Source organism: Scomber japonicus, chromosome 13 (genome assembly GCF_027409825.1).
Source record: "Scomber japonicus isolate fScoJap1 chromosome 13, fScoJap1.pri, whole genome shotgun sequence".
NCBI lineage: Eukaryota > Metazoa > Chordata > Actinopteri > Scombriformes > Scombridae > Scomber > Scomber japonicus.
In genome coordinates, this window is record NC_070590.1 from 1,821,340 (window position 1) to 1,839,842 (window position 18,503).

At 39.5% G+C, this 18,503-nt stretch overlaps 2 protein-coding genes across 3 annotated transcripts in view; both read right to left on the minus strand.

The window, feature by feature from the left end:
- The window catches only part of LOC128371068 (ribonuclease kappa-B), a 112,540-nt gene that overhangs the window by 91,127 nt on the left and 2,910 nt on the right, over positions 1-18,503 (minus strand). The window lies entirely within an intron of this gene.
- On the minus strand, positions 6,300-13,965 carry LOC128371028 (B-type lectin plumieribetin-like). Of its 2 annotated transcripts, XM_053331227.1 has the most exons (5): positions 13,586-13,595; positions 13,364-13,392; positions 12,856-12,884; positions 11,829-11,922; positions 6,300-6,617 (listed from the first exon to the last, which is right to left on the minus strand). In XM_053331227.1, the coding sequence occupies exons 2-5, from the start codon at positions 13,382-13,384 to the stop codon at positions 6,348-6,350; spliced, it is 414 nt and encodes a 137-aa protein (XP_053187202.1). In that variant the 5' UTR covers positions 13,385-13,392; positions 13,586-13,595; the 3' UTR covers positions 6,300-6,347. The 2 variants fall into 2 exon arrangements, with proteins under 2 accessions (XP_053187202.1, XP_053187200.1); XM_053331225.1 differs by lacking the exon at positions 12,856-12,884 and having other exon boundaries at positions 11,829-11,909; positions 13,586-13,965.

Here is an 18,503-nt window from a genome sequence, read left to right on the forward strand (position 1 = left end):
TCTATCACACACGACCTGAGGAACCTCCACTCTCTCTCTCTGACGTCACATTAAAAAATCCCTGCTAATTAGATTTTTGTTTTAACATGTGTTTTCATTAGCAACTAGATCATACTTCACAATGTGATTATGCATGTAAACCCTTTTCATGCATTGTGTCCACAATTTAGGCAAGACAGAGTAAGGCAGCTTTATTTACATAGCGCATTTCATACAACAGAAAAAAATAAAACAGAAAAACAGAATAGAAAAATAGAAAGACAGAATGGATTGGTTAAGATTACATCATAAAATAATGATTAGCTTTAAAATCAAAGTGTTTTAAAAGAGCTCAATCATTATTCATCATCACGGGATAAAGGAAGTGTGTGTTGTGTCATGGTGTGTCATGATCTTTATTGTGAGCAGCAGTAAGTCTCCTCGAATGGGATCTCTATGTTGATGCCGTACTCTCGGAGACCTTCTGCTGCAGCTTTGAGGTTATCAAACACCTTGAATTGTCCATCGCTCTTAAATATTTTCAGTTTTGCAGGAAAAATTATCTTTGACTTGATCTTCCTGCTCTGAAGTTGTTTTCTAACATTTCTGTATTTTGCACGCTCCTTATACACCTCGGTGGTGAAGTCTTCATCAAAATAAATCCTGCGGTTGTTCACCTGGATGTCCTTCTTTGCCCAAGCGGCCTGAAGCACCGTTTGCTTCATGTTGTAGTTTTGGAAGCAAACTCTTATCGACCAGGGAGGATTATTGTCCTCCGTCACCCATCCATTCGCCCGCTGCGCTCGTTCAATGAGGATTTCATCCTGAACACCCAGTTCCTCCTTTATGAGTTTCTTCACAAACCCAACCAAGTCATTTCCTTCACTTCCTTTAGGCACCCAATGAATTCTGAGATTATTCCTGCGGTAAAGTCTTTCAAGTCTCTGACATCTCTCCTCCAGTTGTGTCAGTCGGCACTGATAGTTAGCCGCTTCCATCTCTCTGTTTTCACGCTGCTTATTTTCTCTGTTTTTCAACTCTGCCACAAACTGCTTTAACCCATCTGTGATTTTTCTCAGTTCGTGTATTTCCTTCATGTGGACTTCATGGATATCAATCAATATTGACTCCATGGCAGCTCCCTCGTCTTCGTCAGGTTGAATCTCTTCAGGTAGATTGTTTGGGTTTGTTTCTTTCTGCTTTGACATTTTCCTCTTTTCAGTGCTGTACATGATAGCCTGGAAATAAATGACAAATCATTTTACTGTGATATAATTTGATTAATTGTTCATTCATTTAGAAATTATTTACTGAGTTGTATCTAAATACCTGGTGGCAGACTTCTTTTTTTTTATTCTTCGTTCCAGGTGATTCTCTGTCCTGTGTTTCAGTCCGGTTACGTCCGCTGGTCTGGGCGACGTCATTCTGATCCTGTACAAACACAAGTTGGCTTTTGCATATTGTTGGTGTATACTCGTCCTCCAGAACTGCATCTCTGAGAAGTGACTTGATTTCACAGATTTTTACATCACTCATGTAACATTTGACTGAAACCTCAAAAAGTTTCCTCCCAGCTTGTTAATAAAAGAGAAATGAAATGTAACAGTCACACACTGTATGATCAAAGCAGGTTATGAGAACAGATTGAGGAAGTGAAACCTCTCTAACGGTTAAGTTTGGTTTGTTCTGACTCTGTGACAGAAGCAGCACTTCCAAACAGCTGCTGATATCAGAGAAAAAACAAACATATTTCACACAGATGTCTCTGCAGTGTGTGTAGGAGACACTTTGTTCCACCAGCTTTACAGTTTGTAGTGATTCGACCTTTTGGTCGCCTTGATGATGTCTCTCTTTTTAGGTGTTGTTCGTCACTGTTAATGCACATTTATCTGTTTATTGTGATACCATTACCAAACCCTGGATATGCTGGTATTAAGTGTCAAGACAAATATCTAATGGTCTCTCACCTCCACAAAGGTTCCCTCGCTCATGTTTCTCCTGTCAGCAGACATCTCCAGCTCAGTGGGACTCGGCTCCAACAGTTTGTTCAGTTTGTCCACGAAGGGACGCAGCTTGTCCTGGACTGCATCGTCTCTCCTCGGTATGTGCTGCATCGCTTCTTTGATCACAGAGATGGACTCATGTACTCCGTAGTACTCGACTATTGTTTGTGTCATCTTTTCCCTGGATCTGTCTTTCTTTATACTACTGGGGATTTTGTTTAAAAAAAACAGCATCTTGTCGTATTGTGAGTCATCCAGCTCCTCCAGAATGGAGCTCAGAGCAATTTTCCATTTATCCTCTGAAATCTTCGTCATCTCTGACACTCGAGAGACGAGAGACATAGAGGTGAAAATAAAAGAGGGGCTGATGAAAACCGCCTATGTGCTAAAATTAAAACATTTAAAAACAATAAAAAATCTCAAAAATGATGCAATATTCCAAAATGTTGATCCAAATGTAGGCGAGGCTTTTAATCCACAAAACTGTTAGAAGTGTAGAAAAAAGGAGAGGAAGAAGTGCTGACTTGTGGTTAAGACGTGGCACCACAGGCCTCATCATGCCATCACACCGGATGCTGGTTCTACAGTGAAAGGAAACTTTTTTTTGTGGGAAGCAAATTATACGAAATGAGAAACTAACACTGAAAATGACAAATTTATATTAAACAAGGCTCTCTGAAGTTATGATTTAGTGATTAAATTTCAAAACAGAGCAGTTAGCAGACAATAACTGGAAAGCACATGCGCAGCATGTGAGCCAACATTACAGCCAATATTTGAATACCAAACACATTCACTGACTCATCAAACCCACATCAAACTGCAAGTCAACGTCATAAGTTACACATTAGTTGAACAGATTGACTGGATGGGTGGTTTGTTTGGATATGTTCGGATTATGCAGACCGGCATTCACACGCTTACCTTAGAACAGGAACAAAAGAGATGGCGTTGACATAATAACATAGATGGGACGTGTACTGCTCACGTGTCTGCACGTAGACATCAACATAGGGCAAAGCTACAGTGTCCTGTAAGCAACAAATAGCAGTAAGTGTTGAATTATCAAAGGAAGAGACAGCGCTAGTGACTCATTTAAACTACTGCCTTACATCATCTTTGAGCAGTATTGGTGGGTTTATTTGTTTACTGTAGTGTGAACATTACACAGATCTTTTAGTCAGATTAAACTGTTCACTGACAGAACTGTAAAAGCACTAATTTACAGGATAATTAAAACAATTATCAGCTGATGTTTAACAAATAGAAACAAAACATAATCTCAGGTTAAGACGAATCTGTTCCTGTAAAGTCTCAGAGTGGTGACAATTAATCCTTAACTCTTAAAGAGTGAATGTAGCTGCTGATTGTACTGAGCTCATGAACCTTATCAATCAGTTTCAGGAGCTTTATTGACATTTTATTCAAATACGTTTAACAGTGGGGATCATCTGCTTTTAGTCAGTTCTTTGTCTGATTTTACAGTTTTAACAACCAGCCAAACAAACCAAATTAATTATCACAATGACATTTAATCACTTTCATCATCAATTTATTTCCCTTTAATTCAGTGTGTGTCTGTACTTTATCAACATGATAAAACAGTAAACCTGTCATTGTGAAGGAGACAATGCAAAAAAATCAGTACCGATATTTCGAAAATATGCCGACAGATTTTTAGTAAAACAACAAAAAATAATTTAAACATCAACAGCAAGAAGAGAAGAAGTGAAGGAAATGTAGTATTATTATTATTATTATTATTATTATTAGGGCCCGAGCGGTGACCAGCGCGGAGCCCTATTGTATCTGTAAACCGACATGCATGGGGGGGCGAGGGCCCGTTCACCGCTGCTTGCAGCTTTAATTATTATTATAAAATCATGTTTCTTTTATAATCAGTTTCAGTGTTTCTCTACATGATATGTTTTTTCTCCTGTTGAGCAGAAACTGTCTGTATGTAGTTTATTTACATTTATTGTTGCAATATAATAACTTTTATATAATAACATACGACATTAAGACAGGACATTAAACAGTGAAGGGACAGAGTGTGTTCATAATTTTTATGGACAGGATTTCTAGGCGCAGCCAGGGTGTAGAGGGGGTCCGGTTTGGTGACCTCAGGATTGGGTCACTGCTTTTTGCAGATGATGTGGTCCTGTTGGCTTCATCAGACCGTGACCTCCAACTCTCACTGGATCAGTTCACCGTCGAGTGTGAAGGGGCCAGGATGAGAATCAGCACCTCCAAACCCGAGTCCGTGGTCCTCAACTGGAAAAGGGTGGAGTGCACTCTACGGGTCGGGGATGAGATCCTGCCTCAAGTGGAGGAGTTCAAGCACCTCGGGGTCTTTTTCACAGTGAGGGAAGGATGGAGCGTGAGATCGACAGGCGGATCGGTGCGGCGTCTGCAGTAATGCGGACTCTGCACAGATCCGTCGTGGTGAAGAGAGAGCTGAGCCGAAAGGCAAAGCTCTGGATTTACCAGTCGATCTTCGTTCCTACCCTCACCTATGGTCATGAGCTTTGGGTAGTGACCGAAAGAACAAGGCAGAGAATGAACAGAAATAGGAGATAATTGTAAGGAAAAGAACAATAACAACAGGATGTAGAGGCGATTGCAGATATCAGATCTTGTGGGGTGGTAGGTTACAGCAGACTGCGGTGGAGAGATGGGCCAGGTCTACCCTAGAAGTAGGATTTAATACATAATTGTTGTTAGTAGGAGGGCCCAGACCTGTCAGAGGAGGCCAATCTGTTGGTGTTTCTTGATCCAGCCCAGTATTTGTCCTTGAGTTCTTGTCAGGGAATCTCCTCCCCTCCTTCTGAATGAAAGAAAAAGACAAGAGAAGAACTTTACATGTATTTATAAATACTGCTTTGTGTGTTTGTGCATGTCTTTCTATCTTTAAGAGAACAAATTTCTATTAAAAACCAGCGTTATGAGGACATTTCTGCATTGTGAGGACATTTCTGCGTTATGGGGACATTTCTGCATTATGAGGACATTTCTGCGTTATGAGGACATTTCTGCGTTATGAGGACATTTCTGCGTTATGAGGACATGTTTGGTTGGCCCTCACAACTTCAAAGGGCAGTTTGAGAGTTTGTAATTGTTCTTAAGGTGAAAGTTAGAGTTAGGTTTAGGCATTTAGTTGTCATGGTTACAGTGAGGGTGAGGGGCTGAGAATGCATAATGTCAACAAGGGTCCTCACAAAGATATAAAGACAAGCGTGTGTAAAATTGTAAATATGTTTTAAATAAACTTGAGTAGAAATAAAGTTATTAGTTCTTCTTTCATATGATTTCTGGATCTCAGGATTAAGTCTGAACACTTGACTCTGCAGTCAGATATTCAACATGTAGACATTAATTAATATTTAATAACCTTTCTGAACCTTTCTGTTAAGTTCCTGTGTTGAATCACTGTTTCACTCCATGTTTATGTAAATGGGGACATCTGCTGGTCAATCAGCTTTACTGCAGTTGCACAGAAAGATTCATATAAAAGTGATCTCTCATTAATTATATTTTGTTCAATACAGATATAAAATATAAAATGCTTCCACTTTCCACTGCAGGAAGGAACAAGAACTTAACTTGTTTCAACTGGAGGAACCAGGGTCCAAATTTAGTTTCTGTTGAATAGTTTATGTGTAAAAAAAAAGATGCTTTAAACTGATTCACATTTCCCTCACCTACGTCCTTTACTTGTGTCTTAGTCTCTTACAGTAAAGATGCAGAGAAGAAATGAGGAAGTTTCTCAACAGACAGATTTATTCTCCAGGTAGTCAGTACGAGGAATGCAATAAACATGAACACAAACATCACCATGTAAAAGAGGACAAGTGTTATCAACCCTTTTATACAGCATGTTGACAGATGATTAAATGTGTTGTGTAAATGTTCAGCTGGACCAAATCTACTCAAAGTTGTGATGTCAGCAAACAGAAACAGACGGTTACACTGAAGCTGCAAGATCAAGGTCTACGAATGTGAGTGATTCTTATTTATTTTTGTAATTTTATTTCCTTGTATTTTTGCTTCTGTTGAGACTGGCATTACATCGAGGAGTTTCTCTCTCAGTATGAAGCACCAACAAGTGTCTGCTGTTTGTTGCTGAACTCTTCATTATTATCTTTCTGCTTCTTTTGGCACATTGAGTTGCCATTGTGTAGGAAATGCGCTATATAAATAAAACCTTGCCTTGGCACATTTCAACTCATATTTTCCAAAATTGGGTAAGGCCATAATTAGATGACGCTGAACAGAGTTTGTTTTATATCACATTTCTTTATTAGGAACTTTGCACAAAGCACATGTTTCTTATCACATCATGACTTCAGACTGAAACTCTCATTACTACCATTTTTTTCCATCACTCCAAACAGTCGTTCCGTCTTTGTCAAGAACCAGTTTACCCTCGTTGGTCATAGTGAGGCGCATCGCTCTGCTGTACCCGTAGAAGTGCTGCCAGGTGTCGGATGCCCAAACCGGCTCGTTTTGTTCGGTGTAAACGACCAGGTTGTTGTCCGGCTGCACAGTGATCCTGAACGCGTTCTTACCGGCTGTTCCTGTTGCCCAAATGGGAGAGTCATCTCCGTCAGCAAGAATAACAAAGTTGCCGTCTTGCTGTTGGGGAACAAATTGGAATTTAATTGACTTAGAAGTTGATAAATGGAAACAATGCTGGACTGAAGCAGAAGTGTTCAGTAGAATATTTGTTTCCTCACCTGGAAAACAGCTTTGTATTTCCCATTATTGCTGATGATAAAATCCCCTTTATATAGATGGTTACTAATGCCGATGTGGCCCACATACTTTTTTCTGGAAACACAACAGTTAAAAAAGGTTTAGTGAGTCAGGTGTCCACCAAGTGGCAGACTTCACTATTCAAAGAAATGGAAAGATCATTCTGTGTTGAAAGCTTTATATGAAAGATGGAGGTTAGAATGAATGTTTCCTGATTTGTATTGTTGGTGTTACACAGCCACAATTTCAATAATAAGAAAAAAGGGTCAATGAGGTGTTTAGTGTCCATGAGGTTTAGTTTAAATTTAAAGGGTTAAAATGTGAAAATAAACGTATGAATAACTTCACACATTCTTTTTTTGTGGACCCAGCATCAAATTTCTGCTTTTAATCCATTTAGAGAGAATATATTAGAGGATTATGGCAAAAATGTCTAAGTGGTGTAACCATAAAAACTTTGTACCAAATAATTCAACGTTGCTTAAAAACAGTAAATAGTCAATAAAACACCTTCCTTCCTTCCTTCCTTCCTTCCTACCTAACACCATATCAACTAGTTTGGCATGATCTTACATCCTTCCTTCCTTCCTTCCTTCCTTCCTTCCTTCCTACCTACCTAACACCATATCAACTAGTTTGGCATGATCTTACATCCTTCCTTCCTTCCTACCTAACACCATATCAACTAGTTTGGCATGATCTTACATTATAACTTTTATATTAAATAAAGCTAATGGAATACTATTGTTCTAAATATTACATTTCATCTGGTTACCATGGAGACCAGGAAACATTTACATGTTTTAAATGAAGTCATTATTAGTATAAGTCCACTTAAATACACTGTAGGTGATCAAATATGTAATATTTATCATTCTTTTGTGGTTACACCATTTGACATTTTCAGGAGCATTCAGTCTTACTTTTGGTAAGCCCACAGCCAACTTTGTACCAAGTTACACCAGGAACACTGATCCTAGAATGACCCGTTAAAGACTTGCACACTTCTTTAAAGATTTTCAGGAAGTTTGCATAAAATTAAGGGATGTCAGTGTTTCCTGTCGGATAAACAGCTCATCATGTGACTTCATTAACATTAAACCTCCATGAACCATCGCTCACAGAGAGTATGCAGCACATGAGATTAATAAACTGAGAGGAGAAACCTTTACCCGCAGCTTTCCATCACACTGCTGGTCTTCTTCTCCTGCAGCAGCAAAGTGGAGAGAAACATGAATCACTTTTATCATCTGTTGCTTTCACAAATCAGCTTCTTTCAAACCATCAGTGTGACCTTCAGCATTTATCTTGGGATAATATGTTTATGTCTCTTCTAACTTTGACACCAAAACTATTAATTTGATCATAAATACACCATAAATGTAAAATAATGCCAGCATGAGTAGAATATCATAACTCTTACCGTGTCAGCTCGGCTGCTCTTCGGTTGATCTTTAAGAGAAGAAACAAACAGTCAGTTTCCACACTAAGGACTTCCTCTAGTTTCTTTTGGTCTCATTTCATTAACCAGCAGACTTTAGATAAAAACTTATACAACATCATTATTAGCATTAATGGCCAGGAGAGGCCAGTTTCCTTGCTGACTGTAGAGGAAAGCCTGTTCCCAAACCTTCCCAGAGACACAAACTGACTTCTTTGCCCAACAGGGGGTCTGACAACATTACAATGCACAGAATGAGACATGTGCAGTGTCTCAAATCACATACTTCTGTTAGTACACTGAGTCCACTATGTACTTATTTGTGTAGTGCACACGTTTTGACAGCTTAGTGTTCAAATCGCTGTTGTTCACTTACTGGAAATGACAAAATAGAATATAATACTTTATTGTCATTCTGCCCATTAGACATGAAAAGAACAAAATGTGGGACTCAGGTCTTGGTGTAATAATAAATAAAAACACAATAAATAGGCTACATATTAAAATCACTATAGCAGCAATAGGACAGCAGCAGCATCTAGGATGATAAGTTAACACACCAAAATCATCACGGACTTCTAAATTAACCCAATAAACCCACTGATGGCTTATATGTGATAACAGCTAACCCTTGCTTTAATAAATTACACTTTTAATCAACAATGAGAGTGTTGATGTAATAACTAATTGGGCCATTGGTCTTTGGTTTACACCTGGCATTAACATGTGTCTCAGGTGATCCAATCAGAAGAGGACAGCCAAGACGCATTGCTGTTCACACCGGTTTCTATTAGAGCTGATCACTTGTGTCCAGGTTTCATTGCTGCCAGAAGGTCAAATGGTAAGTTACAGATTTGTTTTAGGGTGGGCTAAAGCGCTAAGAGCTAATAACGAGGTTTCTAGAATTAATACACATGTACGAGCTATTCCAACTGAACATCTATGCTCTCTTCTTTCACCCATAATGTAGCCGCTGTACTAAAACAACAACCACGCCATCAGTATTTACACTACAATAAATCACAATGCTTCTTGGCGGTTGTTTATACTAGGTATATGTGTTTTCTACTTATTAGTAAACACAAACAATGCTGATTTCTTCCTGTGGAGCTGAAATACAAACTATTTTAGCTTAGTACATTTCTGGTGTCAGTCACCTGGCGAAGACGTTTCATCTGGCTGGTGTCCTCTCTGTTTGATGGTCATACAACTTTTAAATGTAACTTGGTGAAGCTGCAGAAACCTGGTCTGTGCTGCCACCTGCTGTTTCTCAGACACCAACCATAAAACTCTCATCAGACATCTACAGTGGCTTCACATTAACAGCTAATAACTGTGAACTCACCTTTGGTCTCTTCTTCCCGTTTGATCCTCAGTTTGTCCACAAAGGGACGCAGCTTGTCCTGGACTGCAGAGTCCTTCCTCGGTATTTGGTCCATTGCTTCTTTGATTGCAGAGATGGAATCATCTACTCCTAAGTACTGGATGATTGTTTGAGGCATCTCCTCTCTGGACTTGCTAGTCTTCACACCTTTGGGGATTTTGTCAAAATAGGAACAACACAGCATCTTCTTGTATTCCTGGTCATCCAGTTCCTCCAGGATGGAGGTCAGGGCTGTTTTCCATTCACTCTCTGAAACATTTACAGACATCTCTGACACACAAAGAGACGAGAGACAGAAAAGTGAGAAACATGAGCCAGATGCAACCAATGAAACCACCACGCAAAAAAACATTATTCAAGATGTGGTTGAAGGTTTTCAAGATTTACAATCCATAAAACTGTTTATAAAGTGTCAGAATTCCTTATAACAGCCAGTCCAACATGATGGGAACTCAATGTAAAGATGATAAGATGGTTATAATGTGAATTGTAGATGATCCAGAGACGATTTGCTGAGGCAGGTGAAATGGGAACAGCAATCATCCTGCTGGCTGATATAAAAGTGTGAATAACCATCTCTAGCTCAGGTGGTGATATAATAGACCTGAGTGTTATTATGTTATTATGAATACGTTTTCAGGCATCAGCACAACATTTCCCCCCCACGGGACGAACTCATTTTAATGAATGGACTCATTTATAACTCCTGAGTATTGCGTCAACTGAAACGTCGTCAGAAGTTTCACTCTGAGTCACAACTGTAATAAACTCACTCAGATTTAGTCAGCAGCTGTTTCAAGTCTGTTTTCACAATAAGAAAACACTGTGGGCTGCAGCAATGTGTGCAGACAGAGCAGGAATAGAGGAAGTCCTTCAATACCAACACATGCAGTGTGCACAGTCAGTGAATCAGAGCAGGACAATTAACACAATTAAAGAAAATAATAGCTCATCTTTCCTCTGTTCCAACCTGACGAGTTTAGTGTTGGTTTGTAATTAATGTGATTAAGGATCTCACCTCACTGTAAATTCATTTTTAAAAGGAATAAATAATGTGTTGCTAGAAATATTGACACTCACCTTTTGCTTTTCTTCAACCAGCCGAGCAGTTTCCTGTTTTCAGATTATCATCCGTTGACAGTTTGAGTTACTATCAGTGGCGGGAAGTTATGTTTGTGCAGCTGAGGGGCAGACACCAATTTAAATAATGTTTTACAACCTGCTTCCCTTCCTGTTTATCTACATTAAATACTCAAATGATTCTATGAAGAAAGACATTTCACCAATCAATTGTATTTTTCTGACTTTGACTGTTAATCATAATTACCCTTATGATAATGGTTTGGCCCAGTTACACCATTTCCTGTTAAACTCTTGTGGTGTGTTCTGGAGTTCACAGTTCAGCCTCAGTTCAAGGTGTAGGAAGTACTTATATAGATTCATTTCAGTGAAAGCACCGGCACACCGTCAATCATACAGAGCAACAAAATCTACAGTATCAAAACTAAAAGTACTTTTTATGCAGAATGGCTCCTTTTAGAGTGTTATTATATGTTTTATATTGTAGGATTATCATAATTATCAGCTTTATCTATCTATCCATCCATCCATCCATCCATCCATCTATCTCTTTCACATAGTAATTAAACCTTTAAAAAAATAACCATAACCATAAATTCCTGAGTGTGTTATATCACATTTCTTTATTAGGATCTCAGCACAAAGCACACGTTTCTTACCACACATCATGACTTCAGTCTGAAACTCTCATTACTACCAATTTTTTCCATCACTCCAAATAATCTCTCCATCTTTGTCAATTACTAGTTTACCCTCGTTGGTCATAGTGAGGCGCATCTTATCGCTGTGTTCCTCTTCACGTTTTTCCCAGGTGTCAGAGGCCCAAACCGCCTTGTTTTTTCTGGTGTACATAACCAAGTTATTGTCCGGCTGCAAAATGATCCGATGTGGGTTCATACCGGTTGTTGCTGTTGCCCAAATAGGACACAGAGCGAAGATGACAAAGTTACCATCTTCCTGCGGGGGGAACAAATCGGACTTTAGTTTACAGAGAAGCTAGAATATGGTAACAATGTTGGACTGAAGCAGAACTAAGAAGATCTAATACAGCTGGACTGATTTGTGTTACAACAATCACAAAATATGGAGTACCAGGAATATGTTCTTTGATGTCAAAACCAACATGAAACTGGACCGTGTAATAATGAACTGATTTAAACCAAAATAAGAATAATTGTTTCCTAACCTGGAAAACAGCTTTGTATTTGCCATTTTGACTGATGAGGAAATCCCCTTTACGCAGCTCCTGGTATGTAACGATGTGGTCCTTAAGCGTGGATCTGGCAACACAATGGTTAAAAAAGGTTCAATGAGTCAGGCGTCCACCAGGTGGCAGACTGTCAGTGCTGAGATGGAGGCATCTGTTTATGGTTGTTATACAGCCATACTCTCAATAATAAATAATATAATATATACACACTGAAGTATATTAGAATATACTTATTTATATATATCTATATGGTCCAAAGTTGCAGGGCAATATGTGATATCTTGGGATATCAATAATCAGCTGCAGATACTTCGTCTTCTGTTGAGCTGGTTTTATTTAGACACGACTGACACGTGAGTACAGCCTCTTCTGGCTCTGCTATACGAGCACACTGTGCCCTCCTACTATGCAAGCAGCAGTGCAGCCCTCTATTGGACATACAACAGTCACTTCATGACACAGTCCCTCCAGGAAATAGCAAATTCTCCAATTGCAATAATTAACACAAAATCAGGAAATCACAAGAGTTGCTAAATTTTTCTGCATGAAATGTTCAAATCAACAAACCGCTTGTGATTATGACCAATTGTGGCATTTGTTAACATGGTAACTTCAATCATCACGGCACATTCAGCAAGGAGCAGAAGTGACTACAAACTAAAACCTCTGAGCCTTTCAGGTGTCACGACCAACAACTCCACAGTGGAGCTTTTAGAGGAGACTGAACTGTAGTTTCACACCTGAGCTGAGACTTCACTTAATCAGCACCAAGACAGATAGATAGATAGATAGATAGATAGATAGATAGCACCAAGCCAACACACCGTCTGTGTTAGTAGACCAGTCCAGCTTGTTATCCAGGTTTACATCTAGATACTTGTACCACATCAGTGTTGTGTCCCTGGATGTTGACAGGCTGAAGAGGAAGTCCACCACCATCTCCTTTGTTTGTTTGTCCAAACATCACGCAGCACATGAAATAAATAAACTGAGAAATCTTTACCTTTCTGGCACACAGCCGGGCCTCCACTCCTGCAGCAGCAAAGGGGAGAGAAATGTGAATCATCTTGCTTTCAATTTCTTAAACTGGCTTCTTTCAACTCGTCAGTGTGACTTTCTGCATTTTCAGCAAAACTTAGTGATTTATTTCAGCTGTCAGCATTCACACACACACTTACAGATAGATCATACATTTTCTAGTTATTAGCAGGAATATGTCATAATGCATGTTCTTCAAACTTAAAAATTTATTTTATATATTTATTAAATGAGAGCTGGAATATTTTTTCACAACAATACTGCCATCATTCAGTTTCTTTTTTTATGTAACTCTTTAAAGTATGAAAAGCTTTACTGCTGGAGGGGAGTGCCTCGGAGCTGCGGACCCATGGCACTAATAAGTATGGAGAAGATTAATATATTGATTCATTTGATCATAAATACAGCATATGTATGTAAAATAATGCCAGCATGTGTAGATTCATCATTAAGTGTAATTTCATAACTCTTACCGTGTCAGCTTTGCTGCTCATCGGTTGATCTTTAAAAGAAATAACAAACCGTCAGTTTCCACTCTGAGGACTTCCTCTTATTTGTTTTGGTCTCATTTCATTAACCAGCAGACTTCATAGGACAGAGTTCTGTTTCCTTACTGTATTTCATTTATTGTGACAGATTGTAGAGGACAGCTTGTTCATTTTCTTTTCTATCCAGGAGGAAAGATGTGAACTCACCTTTGCTCTCTTCTTCCTGTTTGATCCTCAGTTTGTTCACAAAGGGACGCAGCTTGTTCTGGACTGCAGAGTCCATCCTTGGAATGAACAGCATTGCTTCATTGGTTGCAGAGATGGACTCATCTACTCCTAAGTACTGGATGATTGTTTGAGGCATCTCCTCTCTGGACTTGCTAGTCTTCACACTTTGGGGGATTTTGTGAAAATAGGAACAACCCAGCATCTTCTTGTATTGCTGTTCTTCCAGTTCCTCCAGGATGGAGGTCAGGGCTGTTTTCCATTCACTCTCTGAAATATTTACAGACATCTCTGACACACAAAGAGACGAGAGACAGAAAAGTGAGAAACATGAGTCAGATGTGGCCGATGAAACCACCACGCAAAAAAACATTTGCAAATGTAGGCATGGATTTTCAACATTAATAGTCCATAATCTGTTAATTGAGCGTCAGAAACCCCTATTGTAGTCATTGTAGTCAAATGTTTTTCTGCAAACTGCTGCAGGAAAAGTCTCATTGTGCTTTCTTTAGTTGGCAGGTCTGTGCTGCTGTCTGCTGGACAACACTGAAATACAAAAACACAGCTCCATTTGTTTTCTTCAGACTGGCAGTACAGTCTGTCAGTTTCTATTTTATTCTACCTTCATATTGTCCGTTCATGTGTGTTGAAACCTTGTCTTTGCACTCCTACGGTAGATCACAGCATCCTGATTAAAAGGCTTAGGCAGTGGGAGGTGGGAGCGCCCTGGACCAATCGATTGGGCCCTGCATGTCTGAAACTACTGCTGTCTCCAGAGGTCTTTCTTGGGTCCTATACTAAACATAGCACAAACAGTAAGGACATATATGTCCGGTAGAGTATTTCTTTGTTGTAACAAAGCTTCTTGGCAATACATCTTATACTGTTTGAAAAGCCTTTTTATTTCCCTTTTTAAATGGAGCCACATTTGAAAGGAGCATAAGCAGCAGAGCTGAGTATCTGGGTTGTGCCCATGAAAAATTTGGCAAATCTTGTCTGCCTTCTTTGGTGGATGCAGTGTGATGGTGTGGTGCAGCATCTCCCTCACTGGAAAAATGAGGCATGTCACCATCAGGCAGTCTTAATGCAGAGAGATATGGAGATGAGATTCTGCAACCAGTGGAAATCCCATATCTCCACAGTCTGGGACCGAACTCTGTCCTCCAAGATGACAACGCTCGCCCCGAGCGTTGTCATCTTGGAGGACAGAGTTCGGTACAGAGCAGGGTTTATCAGAGACTACCTCCAGAATTTGGGAGTGAAGAGGATGGAATGGCCTGCCATCAGTCCTGACCTCAACCCCAGTGAACACGTGGGATCAGCTTGGGCACCAGAGTGACCAACATAACCACGTTGGCTGAATTGTGACAAATGCTGGTTGAAGAATGGTATATCATCCCACAGCAGTGTGTGAGCAGGCAGGTGACCAGCATGAGGAGGAGCTTTCAGGCTGTTGTGGCTGTGTATGATTTTTCAAAACACTACTGAGGCTCCTGTTTGTTAAATGAATAAAGTGTTAGATTGCCAATATGTCTTGTTTCTAACCCTAACCATCCAATCCACCAAACAACACCAAACAAGCGCCAACAGCAGAATCAGCTGTTTGGCATTGGCAGAGAAGATTTACCAAATCTTTCATGGATCAACCCAGATACTCAGCTCTGCTGCTCATCACACTAATGCAAATGTGGCTCCATTTAAAAGGGAAACAAACAGGCTTTCCAACGGTATAAGGTTCATTTCCAAGAAGCTTTGTTACAACAAAGAAATACTCTACCAAACACAAATGTCCTTACATTTTGAGCTATGTTTATTTGTATAGTACTTTTCATACATAGTAATCTAACACAACGTGATTTACGTTGTAAAAAACCACAAAAACAAACAAACAAAAAACCCTGTAAGACTTTTAAATTTCAATTAAATTTAAAGGTATCTCTTATTACTGTACGCTGATGACATTCAGCTGTATGTTTCTGAATTGTTGTGCGATTGCCATGAAGGCCTAGATGGCTAACATTTAAAAATAAACAGATAAGACTGAGGTCCTTATTGCTTCAGATAGCTTAGCTTCCCAGGTTGTTCAGTGTGTTGGACTCTTTTCTTCAGTTGTACAGTCTTAGAAATCTCTGTTATCTTTGATCAGGCAACACACTTCAATCAATATATCAAACTGTTGACCTGTACGTGTTTCTTTCATTTAAGAAACATTGCCAGTCTCCGGTCTGTTGTATCGCAGCCTGCTGCTGCAGAACGACTCACACCCTCTTATCTTTGTGGGAAACGTTCTTTTTTCTGCTGAAGACTTTTATTTGTAGTTTTTTGTAATAACCATTTCAAGTACACGTTATGCATTAACTATAGAGATTTACATGGCATCTGTTGTTGATATACTTACACATAGAGATATGTATTCATATATTATATGTACACACACACACACACACACACACACAGCATTTTAATTACACACATACTCACATGCTGTATACTCTTCTTATTGTTTATACTCTCATCTATCTTTGTGACTCTTGCTTTTACTAATTTAAACATGATTTTACTTCACTGTCGAGATGAAACCTGTAAGATTTTTACTCTTGCATCATGAAATATAATAATAAAGAACTTGACTTTAACTATTATATCTCTGTTTAGATGGCACTAGTTTGTTGTATGACATGTACACTACATTCCTGATCTTCTAATTCTGATGTGATTGTCTAAACATAATTATATTTTTGAGGATGTAATAATACAACAGTCTGGCTGCCAACACTAAATATAGTGAAATATACTGATGAACACACAGCTAACAGTCATCTGTAGGAGATAACACTACGCTGTACAGGACATGTGATTAAGGATCTCACCTCACTGTAGATTCATTTTTAAAAGGAATAAATAATGTGTTGTTAGAAATATTGGTACTCACTTTGTGCTTGTCTTCAACCAGCCGAGCAGTTTCCTTCTTTCTGATTATCATCTGTTGACAGTTTGAGTTGCTGTCAGTGGCGGGAAGCTTGGTGCAGCTGAGGAGCAGACACCAATTTAAATAATGTTTTACAACCTGCTTCCTTCCTGTTCATCTACATTAAATACTCAGATGTTTATATGAAGACAGAAATTTCACCAATCAATTGTATTTTTCTGACTTTGACTGTTAATCATAATTACCCTTATGATAATGGTTTGGCCCAGTTACAGTACGTCTCTCCGTTTCCTGTCACACTCAGCAATAACTACAGTTCATGCCTTATGGTGTAAGATAAAAGAGTCGACAGTTCAACCAGTCAGAGATGCAGGAAGTCAACAAGGGAGGTGTTGCATGTGTGCATGTGTGTAAGTGTGTAAGTGTCATTTATATATGAACTCTGAACTAAACGAAATCTTAGTCTGAAAAAAATGTCTTAGCTGTTAATAAATGGAGCAAAAGATAATATTTCTCTTTTTAGATGATGTTGTGAAGTAAAAATTATAAAGTAGCATAAACTGGAAATACTAGTTAAATATAAATATTGACCATAAATACATTTACTAATACGTGCTGGTTTGTAATCTCCACATAAATTAATGTAACACTGAATGATTTCATGAGTTAAAGTCAGTTAAACTTCAGTCTGTGATTGTGAATCAGTTCCAGCTGCTTCGGATCAAATGAAAGTGACAACAGGTGCAAAAAAGCAAAAGATGTCGTCTATTGGGACCTGGTCTAGTGGGACCTGGTCTAGTGGGACCTGGTCTAGTGGGACCTGGTCTCAGCCCAGCAGCCTGCAGCTGGATCAGCATTCAGAGACACACCAGAACGGTTCTCTAACAGATGAGAGCAGCTTCACACTGAGAACATGTGACTGAACGCTTTGGTGGGGGGGCACTGATGGTCTGGGGAGGCAGATCCTTGGGGGGTCACACAGACCTCCATGTCAGAGCCAACGGTACCAGGATGAAACCCTCAGAGACTGTCAGACCTTATGTTGGTACAGAACTGGACTTCATGTTCCCCTGACCTAAATCCAGCTGAGCAGCTACAGGACGACTCCACCAGACAGTCCAGCAGCTCAGTGAGGCCCTGATCCAGGTTCTGATCCAGGCCCTGATCCAGGTCTGGGAGGAGACTCCTCAGCACAGGTAGGAGCTGCTGTGATTTAGATATTTGGTGTGATCTTGGATCCGGTCCTCAGCGGGTCGATGGTTTCGGTTTCGGTTTGATTCATTTTGTTCTCAACAAATTATTCAACGTGAAGATTTTACTTATGAATCATTCGTTCAAAGATCCGACGTGAGATTTAAGTTCTCCCTTCATATTTTGAGATATTTATTGTTAGACTCTCGCTGTGATTAAAACACAGCTCAGAATGTATTGATCTTTATGAGTCAATGAGCTTCAATAACTTTAAAATACCCGATTTATGGACTTATTGATACGTGTTAGTAGACCTACAGAAAGCTTCTTTAACCCTCCTGTTGTCCTCAGGTCAAGGAAGAAAGGAAAGGAGTAAGGAGGGAGGAAGGGAGGAAGGAAAGGAGTAAGGAGGGAGGGAGGGAGGAAAGGAAAGGAAGGAAGGAAGGAAGGAGTAAGGAGGAAGGAGTAAGGAGGAAAAGGAGGGAGGGAGGAAAGGAGGAAGGAAGGAAGAAAAAGGAGGAAGCAAAGAAAGAGGGAAGAAGGAAGGAAAGAAGGAATGAAGGAAGCACAGAAAGAAGGAACAGACGGGGAAGAAGGAAGGTTAAGAGCATCCTGAGTCAACATCAACCAGCTTCTCACTAAAACGTCGTTTACAGCAGAATAAAAACCAGAAGAAGAAGAAATCAATGAATAAAACTCTGATAACGGTCTCCAAGTATTTACACACACACACTTTATTGCAAAGGATTCTCCACCGTTACACCAAACATCGTCCGGTAG

Coding starts and splice junctions, on each gene's coding strand:
- LOC128371028 (XM_053331225.1), bottom strand. CDS start 13,892: ATGTCTGTAAATATTTCAGAGAGTGAATGGAAAACAGCCCTGACCTCC. Junction 13,393..13,585: donor ACAGGAAGAAGAGAGCAAAG/GTGAGTTCACAT, acceptor TTTCTTTTAAAG/ATCAACCGATGAGCAGCAAA. Junction 6,618..11,828: donor AATACAAAGCTGTTTTCCAG/GTTAGGAAACAA, acceptor GTTCCCCAACAG/CAAGACGGCAACTTTGTTAT.